Source organism: Alnus glutinosa, chromosome 2, assembly GCF_958979055.1.
Source record: "Alnus glutinosa chromosome 2, dhAlnGlut1.1, whole genome shotgun sequence".
NCBI classification, from domain to species: Eukaryota; Viridiplantae; Streptophyta; class Magnoliopsida; order Fagales; family Betulaceae; genus Alnus; species Alnus glutinosa.
This window is the reverse complement of record NC_084887.1, coordinates 28,334,367-28,352,189: the sequence shown is the minus strand read 5'-3', so window position 1 is coordinate 28,352,189 and position 17,823 is coordinate 28,334,367. Positions and strand designations below refer to the sequence as shown.

Genomic DNA, 17,823 nt, shown 5'->3' with positions numbered 1-17,823 from the left:
ATGGCTAGCTCAATCGGCTGTGAACCACTCCTCATAAAGTGGAGGTCACTAGTTTGAATACTCCATTCCCCTCTTGTGTGAACATGTTAAAAAAAATACAGTTGGTTCCCCGTATATGTTTTGTCCAAAAATTTAACGGCAAATCTTTAAAAAACTAATGCATAGCATGAGAGGCGGTAAAAATTTCACCCCATGCAGGTGGCGAAGAACCCCCGGAATGGGTCGTAGGAAGAGATCCTCCCAGCAGGTGGGTCACAGGGTGGGATCGCACCTAGGGTGGGTGCACGCTTCGTTGGGTGGCCAGGTTGACCTACCCCAACTCCCCAAGGGTGCATGGATCTTCATGACTTCATTCAGCAACCCTGCGAGAGATATTCCACTCCCGAGGTGGGTTCTTTGCCACCCAGTTAGGGGTGGAATCTCCAATGTCGGTTGTGTGTGTATTTTTTTTTGATTAAAAAAGAATTAATTATTTTTAAATAATGCTATTGTAGTTCTAGAATAACGTGCATGAGACACTTATTGAGCTGTGATAAGCTTTGATGTGGCATGCTGATAAGTTTTTTGACGAAAGGACCAATTGCATTTATAAGATGTTCTAAAGTACTTTTTTGTAATACTTTTGAGGGTAATACCAAAGCAAATCATACGCATTCAAAAAGTATTTAACCTTTGATATAAAGAATAGCTACTTAACCCAAGTTGGTCAGGGGATGGCTGAGCCATCCCATGGCCTTGAGGCGGTTTAGCCACCGTTTGCTCAAAGTCGACTACCCCTTATTCCAACTCTCTTACTTTTTTGTTTTAGAATTTTAGAAAATCTTTAATTTTGAAAGATATTGACAATCGATAATAGTTCGAGGGGATACATGGCCTTTTTTTCCTTTTTCTTTTGACCGTCTTACTTTTCACATGGAAGTAAAACAAAGGTTTTTGTTCAAGAACAAATTTGAGGGTTTTCTCTAGGAGGTGATTTTGGGTGCTGCGACTATAGGGAGTTCATGTTCATCTGATCATTTCTCATATGTCATATGTGAATATATATATATTCGCAGAACTGCATGGTTAGCATTGTTAATATGATCACTAATCCAGTTTCTAATTAGTTGAAGACAAGGTCTTTCTTCTCGTTAACCTTAATCTGCTATCAGTTTGCACGAATTCGACTCCTCCTGAACTTGATGTGGTCTCTGATGGACTTCCCCGAAGGTCTCTTTCGAAAGTCCCATCATTGCTTGAAGTCTCTGCTTCAATGGGTGCCTTTGCCTTTGCTTTTGCCTTGGCTGCTGATTGCTCTTCATGAAAACCCAAGCTGGTCTCTTTCTCGCTGCTGCTGCTTTCTTTAGAAGACGTATCACTTAGCGTGTGGAAAATTGTCACACTTTCTTTCTTTTCACCTTGAAAAGAGTAGCTCCTTGTTTTCTCATCATGAATTGGGAGCAGAGATTTTGACTTTGAGCCCGACCTGTCCCTGCCCAAGCTGTAGGTTGTGGATAGCTTTCTCTCTATGCCTTTCCTTTCTCGTACCATATCGCCCAACTTCTCAAGAACTTCATTGGCCACTGCCTCCTCTGCTGCTTTCCTCTCAAGCTCCGTGATTGTCCTATCAAATGCTTTCTTTTTGAGCTGGAGAGAACGCTGAATGGCCAAAAAGATAATGAATATTGTCAGGGTATTGAAGGTAAATGATTTCTAAGCTTTCTTTTGAAGGCAATCAATCAAGAGAAGTGCCCGCGAGTTCTCACTCAACCGACACACACAGTTCTTGCAGATGGGGTCGTATATCCGGGGTTTACTCAATAGGGATGGGCCATACCATGCCTTGAAGGGTTCCATGTCATTAAAGAAAGAAAAAGTGTGCAAGGATCCAAAGCTTACCCTCTTTTCTAGGAAACTTCCAAGGTCTTGACCTTGAAGCTTCTTTTTCCTCCAAAATATACAACAGAATCGTACAAGCCCAGCTAGTATGATCAAAGCAGCAGATTCAAATAGCAGGAACAACATTATTGCTCTTTCATTACCTGAAACAAATTATAACAGTACTGGCAGCACATAACACTCCGTGATTCTCTTCAACATAAGCAGAGGAGGTTACAACTTACCTGTGTAGATGGTGAGATGCTTGGGGCTTGCTTGGGAGCAGCTGGATGTAATCTTCTGGCCTGGTCATGAATACAAATTAGATACACTTTACAGTATGAACTGAAAGAGGGTAATACTAAAGCAAGAATGATTACGTTTGGTACGACATTGCAGTGGGTTGCCCATCTCTGCAACAATTACAATAATCAAGATGTGAGTACAAGTACACCAAAACTCAGAAAGGTGTAAAAGGTTCAGAAAAGCCTTGTTTGAGCATGCATCCTCTCAGGGGCTTGGAACTCGTGTGATAATGATTTTTAAAGAGTGTTCTTTGCTTTTTGGTTGTGACGTGAGATAGGGGTGAAAATAGTTTTAAGGGTTTCGTTAGTGTTTTATGTGTTGAGTTGTTTGAAAATACTTTTGATTTTTTACTAAAGAGCAAAAAGCAGTCCTTAAAAGCATTAGTAAACGAGTTCATGTTGCAACCAACCAAAGTCTTATGGTGGACAGATAATCATAATGAGATATTCTTTTAACTTCCAATTTTGCAATTTATTCATAAAGGTTAAATTCTTTTTGAAAGTTCCATAAGAGTCCAGGATCCCTCCTATGGTATAATTGACATAAATTGTGCTTCATTCAACTAAGCATTAATCCTTTCCCAAGCCATATAAATTTGTATCCCAGTGTACTCAAATGTAATTATTACGAGAAATGCTACACGAACTTCCTCTTTAACGCTCCCAAATGCTTACTCTACGTTAGCTTTCCACTACAACGTTTTTAAAATCTCATATGTTTATTCTTTTTTCTGTAACTGTCACGTTAAGAAGTAAGCACTTGAGAGTGTAAAAGAGAGAGTTCGTGTAGCATTTTTCAATTATTATATGTGCTTTATTGGTAGAATCTCACTTGAAACAGCGAAGAAAGCAAGCAGGATCCCCTCATCGAGTACAAACTGGCGCAGATCACTCTCAGACAATAAGGATAAGAACTGACCTGATAAATTCCACTGAAAGCATATTGAGTATGTGAATCTATAAACATCCTACTTGGAAGGAAACCAGTTCACACAATGAAGATACTCAAAACTAAAATTACCAGCAGAGCTCTCAGACCAATAGATGGACCCAGTTGCTGGAACCAACAAGGTGAAGATTACATTTTTTGGTCGCATTGCTGAGACATAAGTATATTCACCAAGTGAGCGGCTAATCTTTCCCTCCATCTCTGTCTGAGAAAGATAAACTGCATAGCCAGAGCAGTCAAGCACTGGACCAACTTGAACAACAAAATCCACCGTATCTGCTTTTGAAAATTTCCTAAGCATCCCAGTTGGTGAAAATGAGTAAAGGAACCCATCCAGTGAACCAATAGATATCCAACCTGGTAAAGAAGATCTTAGCAATTACAACCACCAAGAAGAAGAAAAGAAAAAAGTAACAGAAGACTGATTATGTTTATTTTAACAAACCACAAATTCTGGAGAAAAAACCAAATCAATTGCAGAAATTTCACTGCCAGTTTTGTGGTAAGCAAAATTAAGAGCATAAAGTGCATAGTAAAAGTAGGAGAAAAAGGAGGGAACATGCTATATATCAGTGGGCAACTAAGGCTAAAAATTTAACATTATAATATTCTTGCATTAATAGCCATCAAGAAATTAAGACCTTAAAAATTAGAATGAGAAGAACCAAAGCTGGAGAAGCATGAGGTAGAATCTATATCAAAGAGAAATGCTATTTCATATTTTGTGGTAAATACTCCCATCCATCTTAATTCATATTTTTTTCAAATCAACTATTATATATGTAGGATCAACATGTGGGTTCTACAGGTTCAATACTTGATTTGAACAGAAAGTAGATGAAAGATGTACTGCAGAATATGAAATAGCATTTCTCCTGTATCAAATCAATAATGTTAGAATATTTAAAATATTCTCTATTTTGGGCCTCTATTCTATTTCCTTGTAAGTCTATTCTCTTCCTTATTTAGTCTAGGATTTTCTTGTTCACTACTCCTAATCCCTTTATAAATATCACTCATTGTAATACGGTTTTGTTATATACATCAATATTTTCAAGATATGGTCTTAACGATCTTCACCGGTCTTCTTTTCTTCTCTCTGCTTCCGTTCTCTTTTCTTTCTCTTTCATATATCCTGGCCTATTATATATTTCTACAATTTGATCACGTATCACAGCCATAAAAAGCTGCCTTATATTGTAAAATATTGTGTACTTCAAAAGAGAATGTTCATATGGAAGGCAATGGGATTCAAGGCTTCAGTAATATTTAGTTACCATTAGAATCCACAACTGGTGCACATTCTGCTGCACTCAATGGACCAATACTTCTCTGCCACAAAACAGTACCCGAAGAAACATCTAGTGCCAGCACGAGGGCCCTGATTGGTACAGTGATAAACAAACGGCCGTTGTTTCCCGGTGTGATGGTGAAAATTTTGTCCAGTGAACTGAAATCCTGGATCCATTTGAAGTAAGGACTTCGAACAGACAAAGAATATAATTCTCCTTCAGTATTTGAAATCTGCCATTGCATAACAGTGACACAAGTCCATAAGCTTCAAAGTGTATACCAAAAGAGAGAATTTTTTTTTTTTTTTTTGGGGGAAACTCTTCAAGGCCGAGCCACTTCATATATATACTCGAAAGGGTAAACCATGGACCCGTGCAAGGCGCCCCTCACACGGATCAGGTTAAAGTTGGCTTCGCCAAGGGCATGGTCTCAATAAACTGTTTGCAAGAGATTCAAACCTTAGACCCGATGGAAATGCCACAGGTTGAAAGCCTTCACCACTTGAGCCAAAGTCTTAAAGAAATCATGTATCTAATAGTTATTGCCAAAATGTGAGAGAAGAATGAAGGAAAGGATGAGCAGACCTTACATATATACTAGCTTCGCATTGATCAACCATTGGCACTGAAGTAAAGAAACAATCTGTTACATTTTTTCTGCAGCCTTGACGGAAGCCAAGTCGGTAAAGCACAGGTCCAGCACTCCAGAGCAGTTGCCCACGCGTCGTGTATGCAAAGAGTCCTCGATTCTTCATATTGATAAATACAGATGAGCTCAGCGTGCTTACTGAGAGCCCAACAATTTCAACCTCTTCACCTGGTACTTGGCTGAAGAAAACTTCTGCAGCAGGTTCTGAAGTTCCAATATCCAAAAATGTGATCTTCACTACTCTGTTTTCTGCCACCAGATATATCTGGAAATGCGTTGCAAGAATTAACGACCATAGAAAGGTGCACAAAATGCATTATTGGGCCCAAAAAATTTGATTTAATTCACTCTGGGATAAGTGGGATTGAGTTGTTTTCTCCCTACTACTTTTATATTCCATCTTTTGATTGTAAATTTTCTACTGATCGTTTCCGTCTAAACGGCTACAAACCTACAGAAAATTCAGCAACTAAAAAAATAAAAAAATAAAACCAAGATAATCGTGTACCTTTCCTTGACCACCATGAACTGGAGCCATACCAGCATTGCATGCATAGCCTAAAGGTACGGTCCAAGCAATGGTGCCGTTACTTTCAAATGCAAGCAAATTTTTCTCAGAACAAGCATAAATTCTCCCATCTTCTCCAATTAAAGGTTTCGAAAGCCTAATACCAGCAGTTCTAGAAGGCTCTTCTGCTAAAATACAAATCATCACGTTGGAAAATTAGAAGAAAAAGAAACAAAACGGGAAAGAGGAAAAAACTACCAAAATTCAACCAAGTCTTGTACACCCATTAAACTTGAAAAACTTGATCAGAAAATTAAAACCCATTATTCTTCTTCAATATAATCAAATGGGTTCCTTCTAAAATTCTGTAAATCTAATTCTTGTCTGTGGGCGTGTGTGTGTGTGTGTGAGAGAGAGAGAGAGGGAGAAACCTGAAAGAAAGCGAGGATTCCCAGGGAATTTCTGGAATTCCGTGGACTGGGAAGTGGTGGAAGCCGATAGGAAAAGCAGGGGCAAGAACAGAAATAGTTGGATCATCAGCATTGCAAGAGAATGCAGAGAGAATTTCCAAGAGGGAAAAGAGGTTTTCCCAACTCTGTATGTTCAAGTGATTTCAATGTGTATGTTACGTATGTATGTGTGGGATGTGTGTTCCTTCTTGGCCTTGGTCGAGATGATTTATTTGCTTCTTTTTCCAGGAAACCAGAGAGGGCTTCTTCTGAGAAAACCCCAGTGTGAGTGAATTTCAATTTTGTATATGTGGTGAAGTTTATGCGGGTGTGACTGTTTGGGCTTCGGGTGATTTGAAACAATAACGGCTCTCAACCGCTCAGTACGTGGCGGGAATGAAGATAGACCGGCGGATCATATATATCTTTCTCCAGACGCTCCCTCTCCCTCTCTTTCTTTCTGTTATGTTCTTTTTCAGGGCAGATTCTGGCAACTGGTGGACTGTTCCGTTGATGACCTTCCGGTGGGTGATTTAGAAGAGTTTTCCGGTGATTTTTCCTAAGTTTCAAGCATGAAATTATCAAAGGTAATCCTAACAATTTCTCTTGATTCTTTTGGGTTATTGAAATATGAAATGGGTTTTGGTTTGCTGATTGTTGGATTTGTGATTCACGTTTGGGTGTTACGGTTGAGCCATGATTATGGGTTGATGGATTTTGGGTAGAACCCGTTTTTTATCCTCCCCATCTGCATTATATATCCATGTGATCTGCAGAATTTGTTGGTTCATAATTTTCTGCTGCATGACTTTCGGGACTCTTAGTTGCTGCTGTCTTTGGCAAAATTCTGCTTCCAAAATGTTTGAAATTTCATATTCAATGTGAGTTTCAAATGGACATACAAATACAACGATTGATTTTTTCTATTTCAAACTCACATTTGAATAAATTATTGTAACCCTTTTTAAAAAAATTTGGAGGGGCCGGGCCTTTATCCTTTTTCTAGGTTCATTAGGGTTTTTATTTGTTGGAAATTCCAGTTATCTTGGTAATACTACAAATCTTTTTCTTTTTTTCTTTTCTTTTCTTTTGGCGAGCGAAATATCAATTGAGAATTAGGCTTTCTTTGTATTCCCATGAGTGGCCTTTTTGCCTCTAAAAATCTGACTTAGAAAGAAAAAAAAGAGGCTAAGAAAGAGATGAGTGGAAGTCCAATATCACATGCATGCGCGCATGAGCAAATAATAGACTTGATAGAGTTTTCGTGAGCCCACTTTTATTGTGCAAATATGACATCAAAGTAGATAGTTTTACAGCAAGGAAAGGAAAAACACATACAACTCTAACAGCAGAAGGCAGAAGCCATCACTAATTTCTCGCATATAGAACCAAGTTATATGTTCTTCACCATTAATACTAACAATATATATCAAATTAATACTAGCTACCATATCAAAGCAACGTGCACCATCATTATGGAATCCAAATATTTCTTTTCCAAAGGGCTGCACTAGCAATTACGCGTGTACTTAATGAGGATGACATCATGATGGCAGTGGCGGTCGCCGTGGCTGTGGCCTTAGCCGTGGTGGTGGTAGTGGAGGTGACGGGAGTGGTGACAATGGAGGTGGCGGTAGCGGTGACACAAAACAATTTGACTTTTACCGGGTGTACTTGACTTCAAGTCATATAAAAAAAAATATCTCCTCCTTCTATATTTCCTTCATTGACCAAAGACCAAAGAAAACAAGATTAAAAGCCAAAAAAAAAGAAAAAAAACACGTTCACTACTGCAGCGACACAAAATTTCGTTGTTTTTTTTTAAAAAAAAACAAAAATAAAAAAAAAAAAAAAAAACGGAAAACGTCCACCACTGCAGCGGCACAAAACTTCGTTGTTTAAAAAAAAATTATGTAAGTTGTGTTTAGGTGTTGTTTTCCTGTTTTGTGAGGAATTGTTCCAGTCTTCACTGGAGAGTTATTCTTGTATTGTTGAGTTTGCTTTATAAATTTTTAATTCATCCAAAAATAAAAAATAAAAAAAATATTGCTTTACTCATTTGGAAATCTTGCATTTACTTGTATTCAAATTATGCATGCCCGACTAATATATTGAGATCATTAACCAAAGAAATTAAATTTCAAACGAACAAAATAGAAGCTATATTTTTTTAAGGAACAAATCATATTTAGTTCCTAGATTTTTATGTGATTTTAATAGGTTTTCAATTACAACAATCATGGTCGTGTCTGTTAATGCCTATGTTTTCTATCTTTTGATTTCTACTCTTAAGATAAATACATTAATAAACATCTCAGAACCCAAAACACTTCTTAACTTACAACTCTCATTACAAAAATAAATAGCATTTTGCCACTTGCATTTCGTCACGTGTACGGACATAATACACGTGGCGACCAATTTGTCACGTGTAAATGGTCACGTGTGAGACTCGTATTAGATCCGGTTGTTACTAAATATACATTTTACCGCATGTACCACAATACACGTGGCCACTGTGCCACATGTATTATAGTACACACGGCTGATAGTTAGCCACGTGTATTTAGTACATGCGGTTAACTGTTTGCCGCGTGTACTAAATACACGTGGCTAACTGCTTCATTTTTGTTTTTTTTTTTTTTTAAAAAAAAGGGAAAAGAAAAAAAAATCCCACAAAAATCCTCCGTCGACTGCATTACCAAAAAATTACCAACAAAACACCAAAAAATTACCAACAAAATCCAAGAATCACCAAAACTACAACAACTCAGTCACCAGAAATCAAACCAGAAAAAGAAAATAAAAACCAATCGCCGGCCATTAAACCTAAACAACAAAAACCTAGTCGCCCACTCAACCACTCGCCGGAAATCATCAAACCAAAACAAGAAAAACTCTAAATTAGATTCAAAATCCGGCTGGCGAGCGTGAGTTAGTCGGATTTCCTCCATCTCTGAGAATCGGTCGATCTCGATCTCTACATCTTTGGAAGTGATCCTCCGGACTCTAGCGCCGTCGTCGACACGGATCTATCTCAGAATCGCTCTAGTTCTCCGATCGATCTCCCTCTTCCATCTCCCTCTATGTGAAGAGAAAAAAAAAAAAAAAAAAAAAAAAAAGAAAAAAAAAGAAAAAGAAAAAGAAAAAGAAAAAGAAAAAAAGGAGGAGAAGAAGGAACGGCGAGCTTGGGAAAAAGGGAAAGCAGGAAAAGAAAAACCAACAACAAAAAACCAAAAACCGGCCGGCGAGCGTGAGTCGGCCGGATCTCCTCCATCTCTGAGAATTAGTCGACCACAAGCTCAACCTCTCTGGCCGTAACCCTCCAGACTCTAGCTCCGTCGTCATTTGCCGGATCTATCTCAGAATCTCTCTCTCCAGCTCTCTCGGTCTCCCTCTTCCATTTCCCTATCTGTGATTGTGTGAAGAAAATGAAGAAAAAAAGGAGAAAGATAGTGAAAAAAGGGAAAGAAGGAAGAAAAAAGAAGAGGAGAATGAAAAGAAAAGTCAAAGGGGTGTGGGGAAATGAAAAAGAGAGAGGCGGAAATGAAAAGATAAAGGGCGGAGAAATGGAAAAAAAAAAGAGGGAGGAAATTAAAAGTTAAAGGGGGAGGGGGAAAATTAGAAACAGTTGGCCACGTATATTTATGCAGCATTTTTTGTAACCGCTACTGTAGACACGCGGCGAATTGCAGCATTTTTTGTAGTGTCTTTTTATATATCTATGTTATTGTTTTAAGAATATTTTGATAAAACAAGTGTTTAGCTTTTGTAGAGGTGTGGCTATCTTACTTATTGTTGAGAATTAATAAGTGACAGACACTTTATTTTGCTACATTGCCCTTTGATCAAGGGGTCCTCGTAACTCTCCTACTTATTTTCTTAATAAATAAAGTTGAGGAAGTTACAATATATAATACATCAAATTGATTACCGAGTTAATCGATTTCAACGGAGTTACATGTCCTGACGTTTTGTCAAGACATAATGTTTCGTTCACAAATTAAGGTGTTTGGACAAAGCAAGGTCGTATTGGATGGAACGAATTAATTTGATTGAATTTAAATTCGATCGAACAAATTTTGCGGTAGTGCAAATTAACTCTAGTCGACTTAAAACAAATTGCTTTGTCTTTCCACAGTCTATGCAAGGATCATAACCTATGACCTTCAGGGAGTTAGAGAGGCTATTTCATATTTGTTTTGGAGAGTTTCTTCTATGTTCTTGAGCCTAACAGTGCCTAACCCCCTCCTCCATGTGCCAAAAGAAATATCTTGAGAGCTTTCATTGATTATTCTCTTGGATTGTTTCATTTAAACCACACAGTTTGCCGTTGACGACAATTTGAAGTCTGCCGATAGGTCGGTAAGGTGACCATGCAAGGAGAAGAATTGTCCAAAGAGGATCTAAAGCTATTTTGGTAGGAGGCAAGTGGAGGTGCTTGTCTACTACGGATGTCTAAACCGTTACAATGGTTGTAAGTGTTCTGAATGTACTACGAATTCTTCTTATTATTAGTTTCTTGAGTTTGATTGCCCTATAATACTTTTACTTTTGATGTTTTTTTTAAAGAGTTTTTACTTTGTCAACAAAATCTATATGTTGATGTGGTGAATGTTTATATTTATATTAATTTGTTGTGGTTTATTTATTGTGATATACGACTGTGATGTATGTTTGTAATTTGCTATTATTGCTGCACATGCATGCATTACCTAGCTAGTCATCTCTTCCATGTGATTGTTTGGGATCTAAATATTGTTTTTCAGTAAGAGATGAAAGGACCAGAGAGGCTTAGGAAGAGCTTAGATTGAGGAAAGAATGACTCAAAAGCTAGTAATAAAAAAGAGAAATCATTTTTCATATTCTGTACGTGCATGGTACATCTCTCATTCATTCATTCATTTATCTTTTGTTCAAATAAACCATCGAATTTGTATTTGAAAAAAAAGATGAATTGAGATAGATGGAAGATGAACTTAATTAGGAAAGGAAAAACACACACAACCTTAACAGCAAAAGACATCTCTAATAAATTACCGAAGCCATTACTCTTCACCATTCCGGCCTCTTCACGTAAGAAACTTAATTAATATATCATTATGGAGACGGCGGTGGCTGAATATGACTATAAGTAAGCGGTGGCTGTGCTGGCCCTGGCTTTGTGTAAGGCAAGCAAGCCTTATGAGGAAATTTCATTGCAAGCTAGGCACCGGCGGCCGGTTCTAAATATGTATATACGTGTGTTCCCCGTAATTACATGTAATAGCAATGCGTTTGCGAAATCACCACCAAAGAATGAGGCTTGCTACACAGGGGACAGATGACCGTCCTCTGTGAGCATTTTTTAATATAAAAATAATTTTTTATTAAAAAGTTGGCTTTGATGGAACTTTTTTAATAAAAATTTAATATTTTATTATATATGGGTGATTGGGACGGATGAGTGTCCCCCATCCAACATTTTCCCCCAAAGAATACTTATCTTTTCATCTTCAATCAAGGGAATTAATGAAGGACGTCATTTTTGTTTCCCTATGGGCTATAAGCTAGGCTAGCATTCTTGATTTTAGAAGAAGTAATCTTTTTTATTTTATTCAAGGGAGACTAGCTAGGATGTCATATATAGTTGTTTATTGGAAGACTTCTATATTTAATTTTTATAATTTTGAGAAATTTCTAGAATATGATATTATTTAGTTTTTATAAATATTTAATTTAGATAAAATTCAGTCTTTTATGATACTTTATGTATGATTTTTTTTTTTTTTTTTTGAGAGTTTTCCTGCATTATATATGAAGTAATGAATTTTTTAAACTAATAGATGATATTTGACTCTCAAGTCAATGACATTGAGCATTGACTCGTACAGGCCAGTGTGTTCGATCAGTCAAGCAATAGGGTTGTAAGTGTGTTTAAAGTGTGTTTGTAATTGTGATTTTGTAGATAAAAAATGTAATTTTAAATTAAATTGTTGAAAATGAATTGTTTGGGAATTACGGTTTTAAAAAAATTACGATTTGAAAATGCAGAAAATTGCTTTTTCAAATCGCAGTCAAGGAGATATTTTTTTGAAAACGTATAATTTTAAAGGCTAACATGCAATTTTAAAGGCCAATTAAATTGCAATTTTGCCAAACGGTTAACTGCGTTTTCTAAAATTACTTTTTCTAATTGCACATTTTGAAATCGCAATTTTAAATCGCACATTTTGAAATTTCAAACTCAAACCGACCGTTAGTGTCCTCAAAAATGCTTTTACGAAGAAAAATGGAATTATATATTGGCCTTCCGAATCAAGGATTGTTTCATTTAAACCACATAGTTTGCCATCAACAACAACTTGAGGTCTAGCTATGGGTCGGTAAGGCCGGTGACCAAGGAGAAGAATTGTCTAAGCTGCTGTGGTAGGAGGTAAGTGGGGGTGCTTGTCTGTTACGGATGTCTATATGAGGTGATTAACAGAGACAGTATTCAAAATCAAGATTTTTACTCCAATATCATATTAAATTGCCATGTATCTCAAAGATTAAGCTGGTAAAAAACTGTTGATTTAATTATTTAATTAATATTATAATAGAAAAAAAAAATGATGAGGAAGACAGAGCTAGAGCATATTCACTTAATTATATACTGTAAATTGTCATGGAAAACAAGATGAGATTGATTATAGGCTGTGATTGGTGCATGATCGTATTTCTAGATTAGAAATAAATAAATAAATTAATTAATACAAGCCAAGGTCAAAGAGGATCTTGCCGTCACCATTATCATTGGCCCGTAAGACGATATAAATGTATTTGACCAAAGGGATCAAGGTGAAGGTGTAAAGTATCAAAAAGAAAGAACACCCAAAATGTCGTCGTTATGGTTGATGATGCCGCTTGAGAAGGTGCTGGCGTACACATTTAGAGGTGATGTACCAATGTCCACCCCTCTTCGATCTTTCTTTCGTTTTTTTTTTTTAAAAAAAAAAAAAAAAATTATTAGTTTATTATTTTTAATTAATTTATAAATATTTTTATTTTTTAATTTTTTTTTACACGTGTTAGACCGTTAATATTTGAACAGAAAATATAGCAGAAGTATCAAAGTGATTTTTACCCCTAAACTCAGGTCAACGTATGAAACAAATGAAAACTCAAGCATTAAATTTAAAAAAGCTTAAAATTCAGATACCAATAAGGTATTTAACCCTTTAATTTAAGATAATTACTATTATTAATTTATTTATACACATTTGGTGCATGTTTTACTGATTTTGATATGAGCTTGTTTTGCCTAAATCTTAAGAAAACAAATAAAAAAGAGATTAAATAAATGTTAATTTGCCTTTAGCATATTGTTGGGCCAATTGCTTGCAGTTAATGACCTCACTCCTACCCTACTTTAATTTATAGTAATTTACCTATACAATTTGAGTGTTAGAATATTAATTAAATGATTAAATTTATCATTTTTTTAATCATATTAAATCTTTAAGATAAGTGATAATTTAAGATAGTATTAGAACAAATGTATAAGAATTCGAACTTTGATTCAACAATTCACATCTCATTTCAATTAATTATTCTACGTGTTGAGCTTAACTTATTGAGTGATCGAGTATTGAAACCCACATGAGAGTAGGAATTAGAATATTAATTAAAGATTAAATGTGCGCATCATTTTACATCATACAAATTATTATTATTAGTTTTCTTAATTTTTTTGATTGATCTCACTCTTACTAGCTAGTGGATCATGTAGTATGGGATCTGGCATTCGAGCGTATGAGCTCACGAAGAGCACTGAGAAGATGGCAAACAAAGTCTTTGTAATCATAATTGAAATAGCCTTCTTTGTGATTAAAATCTGCTTATTGTCTGATAACCAATCCTAAATTAATTTATAGGGCCAACATTTAGACATTATAGGTAGGTATTTTATTGCTTCAAATCTGAATACATTGTACATGTTCATTTATTTCCTTTTCTTGCCGATATATCAAAATTAATCTTAATTAGTTGTAGAAAAAACTAGATTCACCCATTTATAATCTTCCAAGTTCCAACCAGTACCTAATGCACGTACGTATATCTTCGCTGTGCAAATCAATGTACATATTTCTTCACACAAATATATTAATAAATTTCTTGTTGCTGTCAAACAATATAATCATTAGGAGCCACAAGATTTGGCAGAAAGAAAATCGATACTTGATCAGAGCAGAAATTTGTACATGACCAAAATGATGCTACGTACGTACGTACCAAGATGTTTAACATTAATTCTGGTTGCTTTTGGTGAGTGTGGTTGCCCCAAGCTTTCGCCATAGGCTGCATAGTTGGCTTGATCGATTACCTTGATTACATGCTTCATCATCGGCTGCTGCCTTGGAGTCTATCTCAGCAACACTAGCTAGATCGACCAGAAAGCATGATTAATTATCACTAACATTCGTATGTTACATATATTTGTTGTTGTGAAAAGTCTAACATAACATCGCAAGAAATTTATAACTTTGATATCATATGAAATTAATATTTTTTTAAAAAATTTAAGCTAATAGGAAGAGATAAATTTAATTACTTAATCAATACTTTAGCACTCCTTCTTACGTGTGGGCTTGGACTTTATTTTTAATAAGCGAGGCCCAACACGTGAAATATTTAATTGAAATGGGAGGTAAATGACGGATCCAAGGTTCTAACTCAGGACATTTGGCTGTGATATCATATGAAAAGTCCTTAAGCCTTACTCATTCTAAAAAAATTCCTGGAGAGAGGAGAGGACACCATGACTTATAAAGGGCCCAGGTAAAAGAAATCTTAGCTACGTGGAATACTTTTAACAGTTGTGATTTAAATAAATGACATAAATTTCCTACAAACCGATTTATAGGAAATTTTATGCAACCCACATAAAAGATTGATATGTGTCCTTTAAACATGTGAGAAACACATATTTTTTTTTATTAATGCTATTAAAAAAGCATGTGAGAAGCATATACTATTAAAACAACATGTATTTATCACATGCCAAGGAAAATTACATGTGTTCGATAATTTATTTGAAATAAGGAATAATTTGTTGAATCAAACAAGTAGAATTGATATTATTCTAATTCTTATTCCTTAATGCGAGGAATAAATAAAGTAAAATTTTAATTGAGGATTCTTGACAATAAGACATCAATAGACATGGGTCAAAAGATATATATATCTCTACTAAATTACTAATTATTAATTTAGGGTTTCTATTGCTGGTTTTATTTGATTTGCATGAGCAAACATGCAGCTTGAAGGTAATTATAAATCATTTCCGCTGCATATCTTAGAATAATATTTGTTTTGTATGCTAAAAACAATTAATGTCTATTATATTGATTTCTAAATTTTTTCCTTTGTAAAATTATTGATTTCTAAATTTTTTGCTCTTTTGGCAAGTGAAATATTTGAGAATTATTCATTTGAGGAGTGCATGCATATTGTTGTGGAAAATAAAATATGAGGACACACTGTATTCGTTGCTGATTCTTGGTGCTCAATGTCAACAGCCTGTGTGTCGAAAGTAATGCTACATATCACCATTGTGTTATTTTTTTGCCACTCCAATATTGATGTGGCTTTTAAATCACTATTGGATCGAAATCTAATTGTGATTTTATCATAAATTCAATGATGTTATAAGAGTCACATCAATTTTGGAGAGACAAAAGAGAAACACAAGAATGATCATACGTAGCATTACTCGTGCGTCAAAGGCTAACAACATTATAGTTAATTAGGCTTTCTTTGTATTCCCATGAGTGGCGCCCTTTTGGCATCTAAAAATCTTACTTGGAAAGAAATTTAAAAAAAGAGGCTAAGGAAGACATGAATGGAAGTCCATCACATGCATGATCGGCAAATAATAGACTTGAGTTTTCGCGAGCCCACTTTTATTGTGCAAATATGTCATCAAAGTCGATAGTTTTACAGCAAGGAAAGGAAAAACACATACAACACGTACTAACGGCAGAAGGCAGAAGGCAGAAGGCAGTAGCCATCACTAATTTCTCGCATAGAACCAAGTTATATATATATTCTTCACCATTAATTCCGGCCTCTTCATTTACACAAGCAACTTTATTAATACTACCATATCAAAGCAACGTACACCTTCATAATGGAAACCAGATGTTTCTTTTCCAAAGGGCCGCACCTAGCAATTACGCGTGTAATTAATGAGGATGAAATCGCGGTGGCGGTCTCCGTGGTGGTGGCGGTTGCCGTGGCCGTAGTGGTGGCAATGGCTGTGGTGGTGGAGGTGACAATGACGATGGCGGTGGCGGTCGCCGTGGCGGTGGTTGAGGTGATGGGGGTGGTGACTGTGGTTGTGGTGGTGGAGGTGACAATGACGGTAGCGGTGGCGGTCGCTGTGGAGGTGGCGTTAGCCGTGGTGGTGGCGGTGGCTTTGGCTGTGGTGGTGGAGGTGACAATGATGGTGGTGGTGGTGGTGGTGGTCGCTGTGGCAGTGGCCCTAGCCGTGGTGGTGGTGGAGGTAATGGGGGTGGTGATTGCGGCTGTGGTGGTGGAGGTGACGGGAGTGGTGGCGGTGGAGGTGACAATAACGGTACTAATGGCGGTAGTAGTGGCGGTGGTTGTGGCCATGGCGGTAGTAGTGGCGGTGGTCGTGGCCGTGGTCGTGGCCGTGGCGGTAGTAGTGGCGGTGGTCGTAGCCGTGGTCGTGGTCGTGGCCGTGGTCGTGGCCGTGGCGGTAGTAGTGGCGGTGGTCGTAGCCGTGGTCGTGGTCGTGGTCGTGGTCGTGGTCGTGGCCGTGTCCTTAGTCGTGGTCGTGGCCGTGACTGTGGTGTTTGAGGTGATGGGGGTGGTGTCTTTAGCTTTGGTGGTGGAGGTGGCAGGGGTGGTGGTGGTAGAGGTAGAGGTGACAATGACGGTGGTGGTGGCCGTAACAATAGTCGACACCTCCTACGTGGATATTCGGGGCATATGCGTCTATACGGGGGTAAATCATCATAATCTCTGATTTCTGTTGCATTAGGGAGAAATATCATAAAAATTTTGTTATCATAAACTCCATTTCATAACAATGTCAAGCAAACAAATATATATGTGTGTGTGTGTTTTGCTGAAAATAAAAACAAATGGGTTTTAGGAGTCTAACCAACTCGAGATAGTTCTTGAGCTTTTGTGGGGAAAAGAAGAACGATCATGGAAGCCAAAAGAAGGCATACTACAAAGAAGGCCCTCATATTGGAGATTAGAATGTGTGAGTTTAAGTCACCTTCTCTTATTTATAGTCGATTCTCGAGCGTACGTGTCCACGCGCAATCATGAGAGGGAGAGAGAGATTCCAATTCGACTAATTCAATTATTATAACACGTACATTGATTGAAAAGACGCAAGAACTATTTGACAGTATTATGGAGAATGTTAAAACTTTTTCTTGTGTGGTTCTAAAAAACCATAAATATAATAAAAAAATTGAAAAAATTGTATTCATGTCGTTTAAAAAGAGATAATTTTTTTTTAAAAAATTATATTAATGTTCTTTTAAATGAACACTAAAAAAAAAAAAACTAAAAAGAGCTTCAACATTCTTCAGTATAAGCTATGTAGCAGTAACACGAGAGTAGGATTCGAAGTATATATTACTATATTTCTCTCTTCATGGCAAAAGATAGAGTCAGATCGATCAGTTAATTAGTAGATCAAGCCAAAATGATGTCGCCATGTAGGAGCGTAAAACATGGGAAATTTCCAAAAAGAAAAATAATTTACGATATAATTGAAAAGGAAAACAAAATTAAGTAAAGGTTTTTTTGCAT

At 36.7% G+C, this 17,823-nt stretch overlaps 2 protein-coding genes across 2 annotated transcripts; both read right to left on the bottom strand.

Moving 5' to 3' along the window:
- Window positions 1–1,098: 1,098 nt before the first annotated feature.
- Window positions 1,099–6,103, bottom strand: LOC133859556 (protein GAMETE EXPRESSED 3). Its single transcript, XM_062294986.1, has 10 exons — window positions 5,992–6,103; window positions 5,561–5,748; window positions 4,994–5,317; window positions 4,389–4,635; window positions 3,184–3,468; window positions 2,995–3,081; window positions 2,238–2,270; window positions 2,103–2,162; window positions 1,879–2,021; window positions 1,099–1,638 (listed from the first exon to the last, which is right to left on the bottom strand). The coding sequence occupies exons 1-10, from the start codon at window positions 6,101–6,103 to the stop codon at window positions 1,099–1,101; spliced, it is 2,019 nt and encodes a 672-aa protein (XP_062150970.1).
- A 9,799-nt stretch (window positions 6,104–15,902) lies between these two features.
- LOC133861142 (leucine-rich repeat extensin-like protein 3) lies at window positions 15,903–17,247 on the bottom strand. The gene is made up of 2 exons (XM_062296858.1): window positions 17,159–17,247; window positions 15,903–17,023 (listed from the first exon to the last, which is right to left on the bottom strand). The coding sequence occupies exons 1-2, from the start codon at window positions 17,244–17,246 to the stop codon at window positions 16,215–16,217; spliced, it is 897 nt and encodes a 298-aa protein (XP_062152842.1). The 5' UTR covers window position 17,247; the 3' UTR covers window positions 15,903–16,214.
- Between the last annotated feature and the right edge of the window lie 576 nt (window positions 17,248–17,823).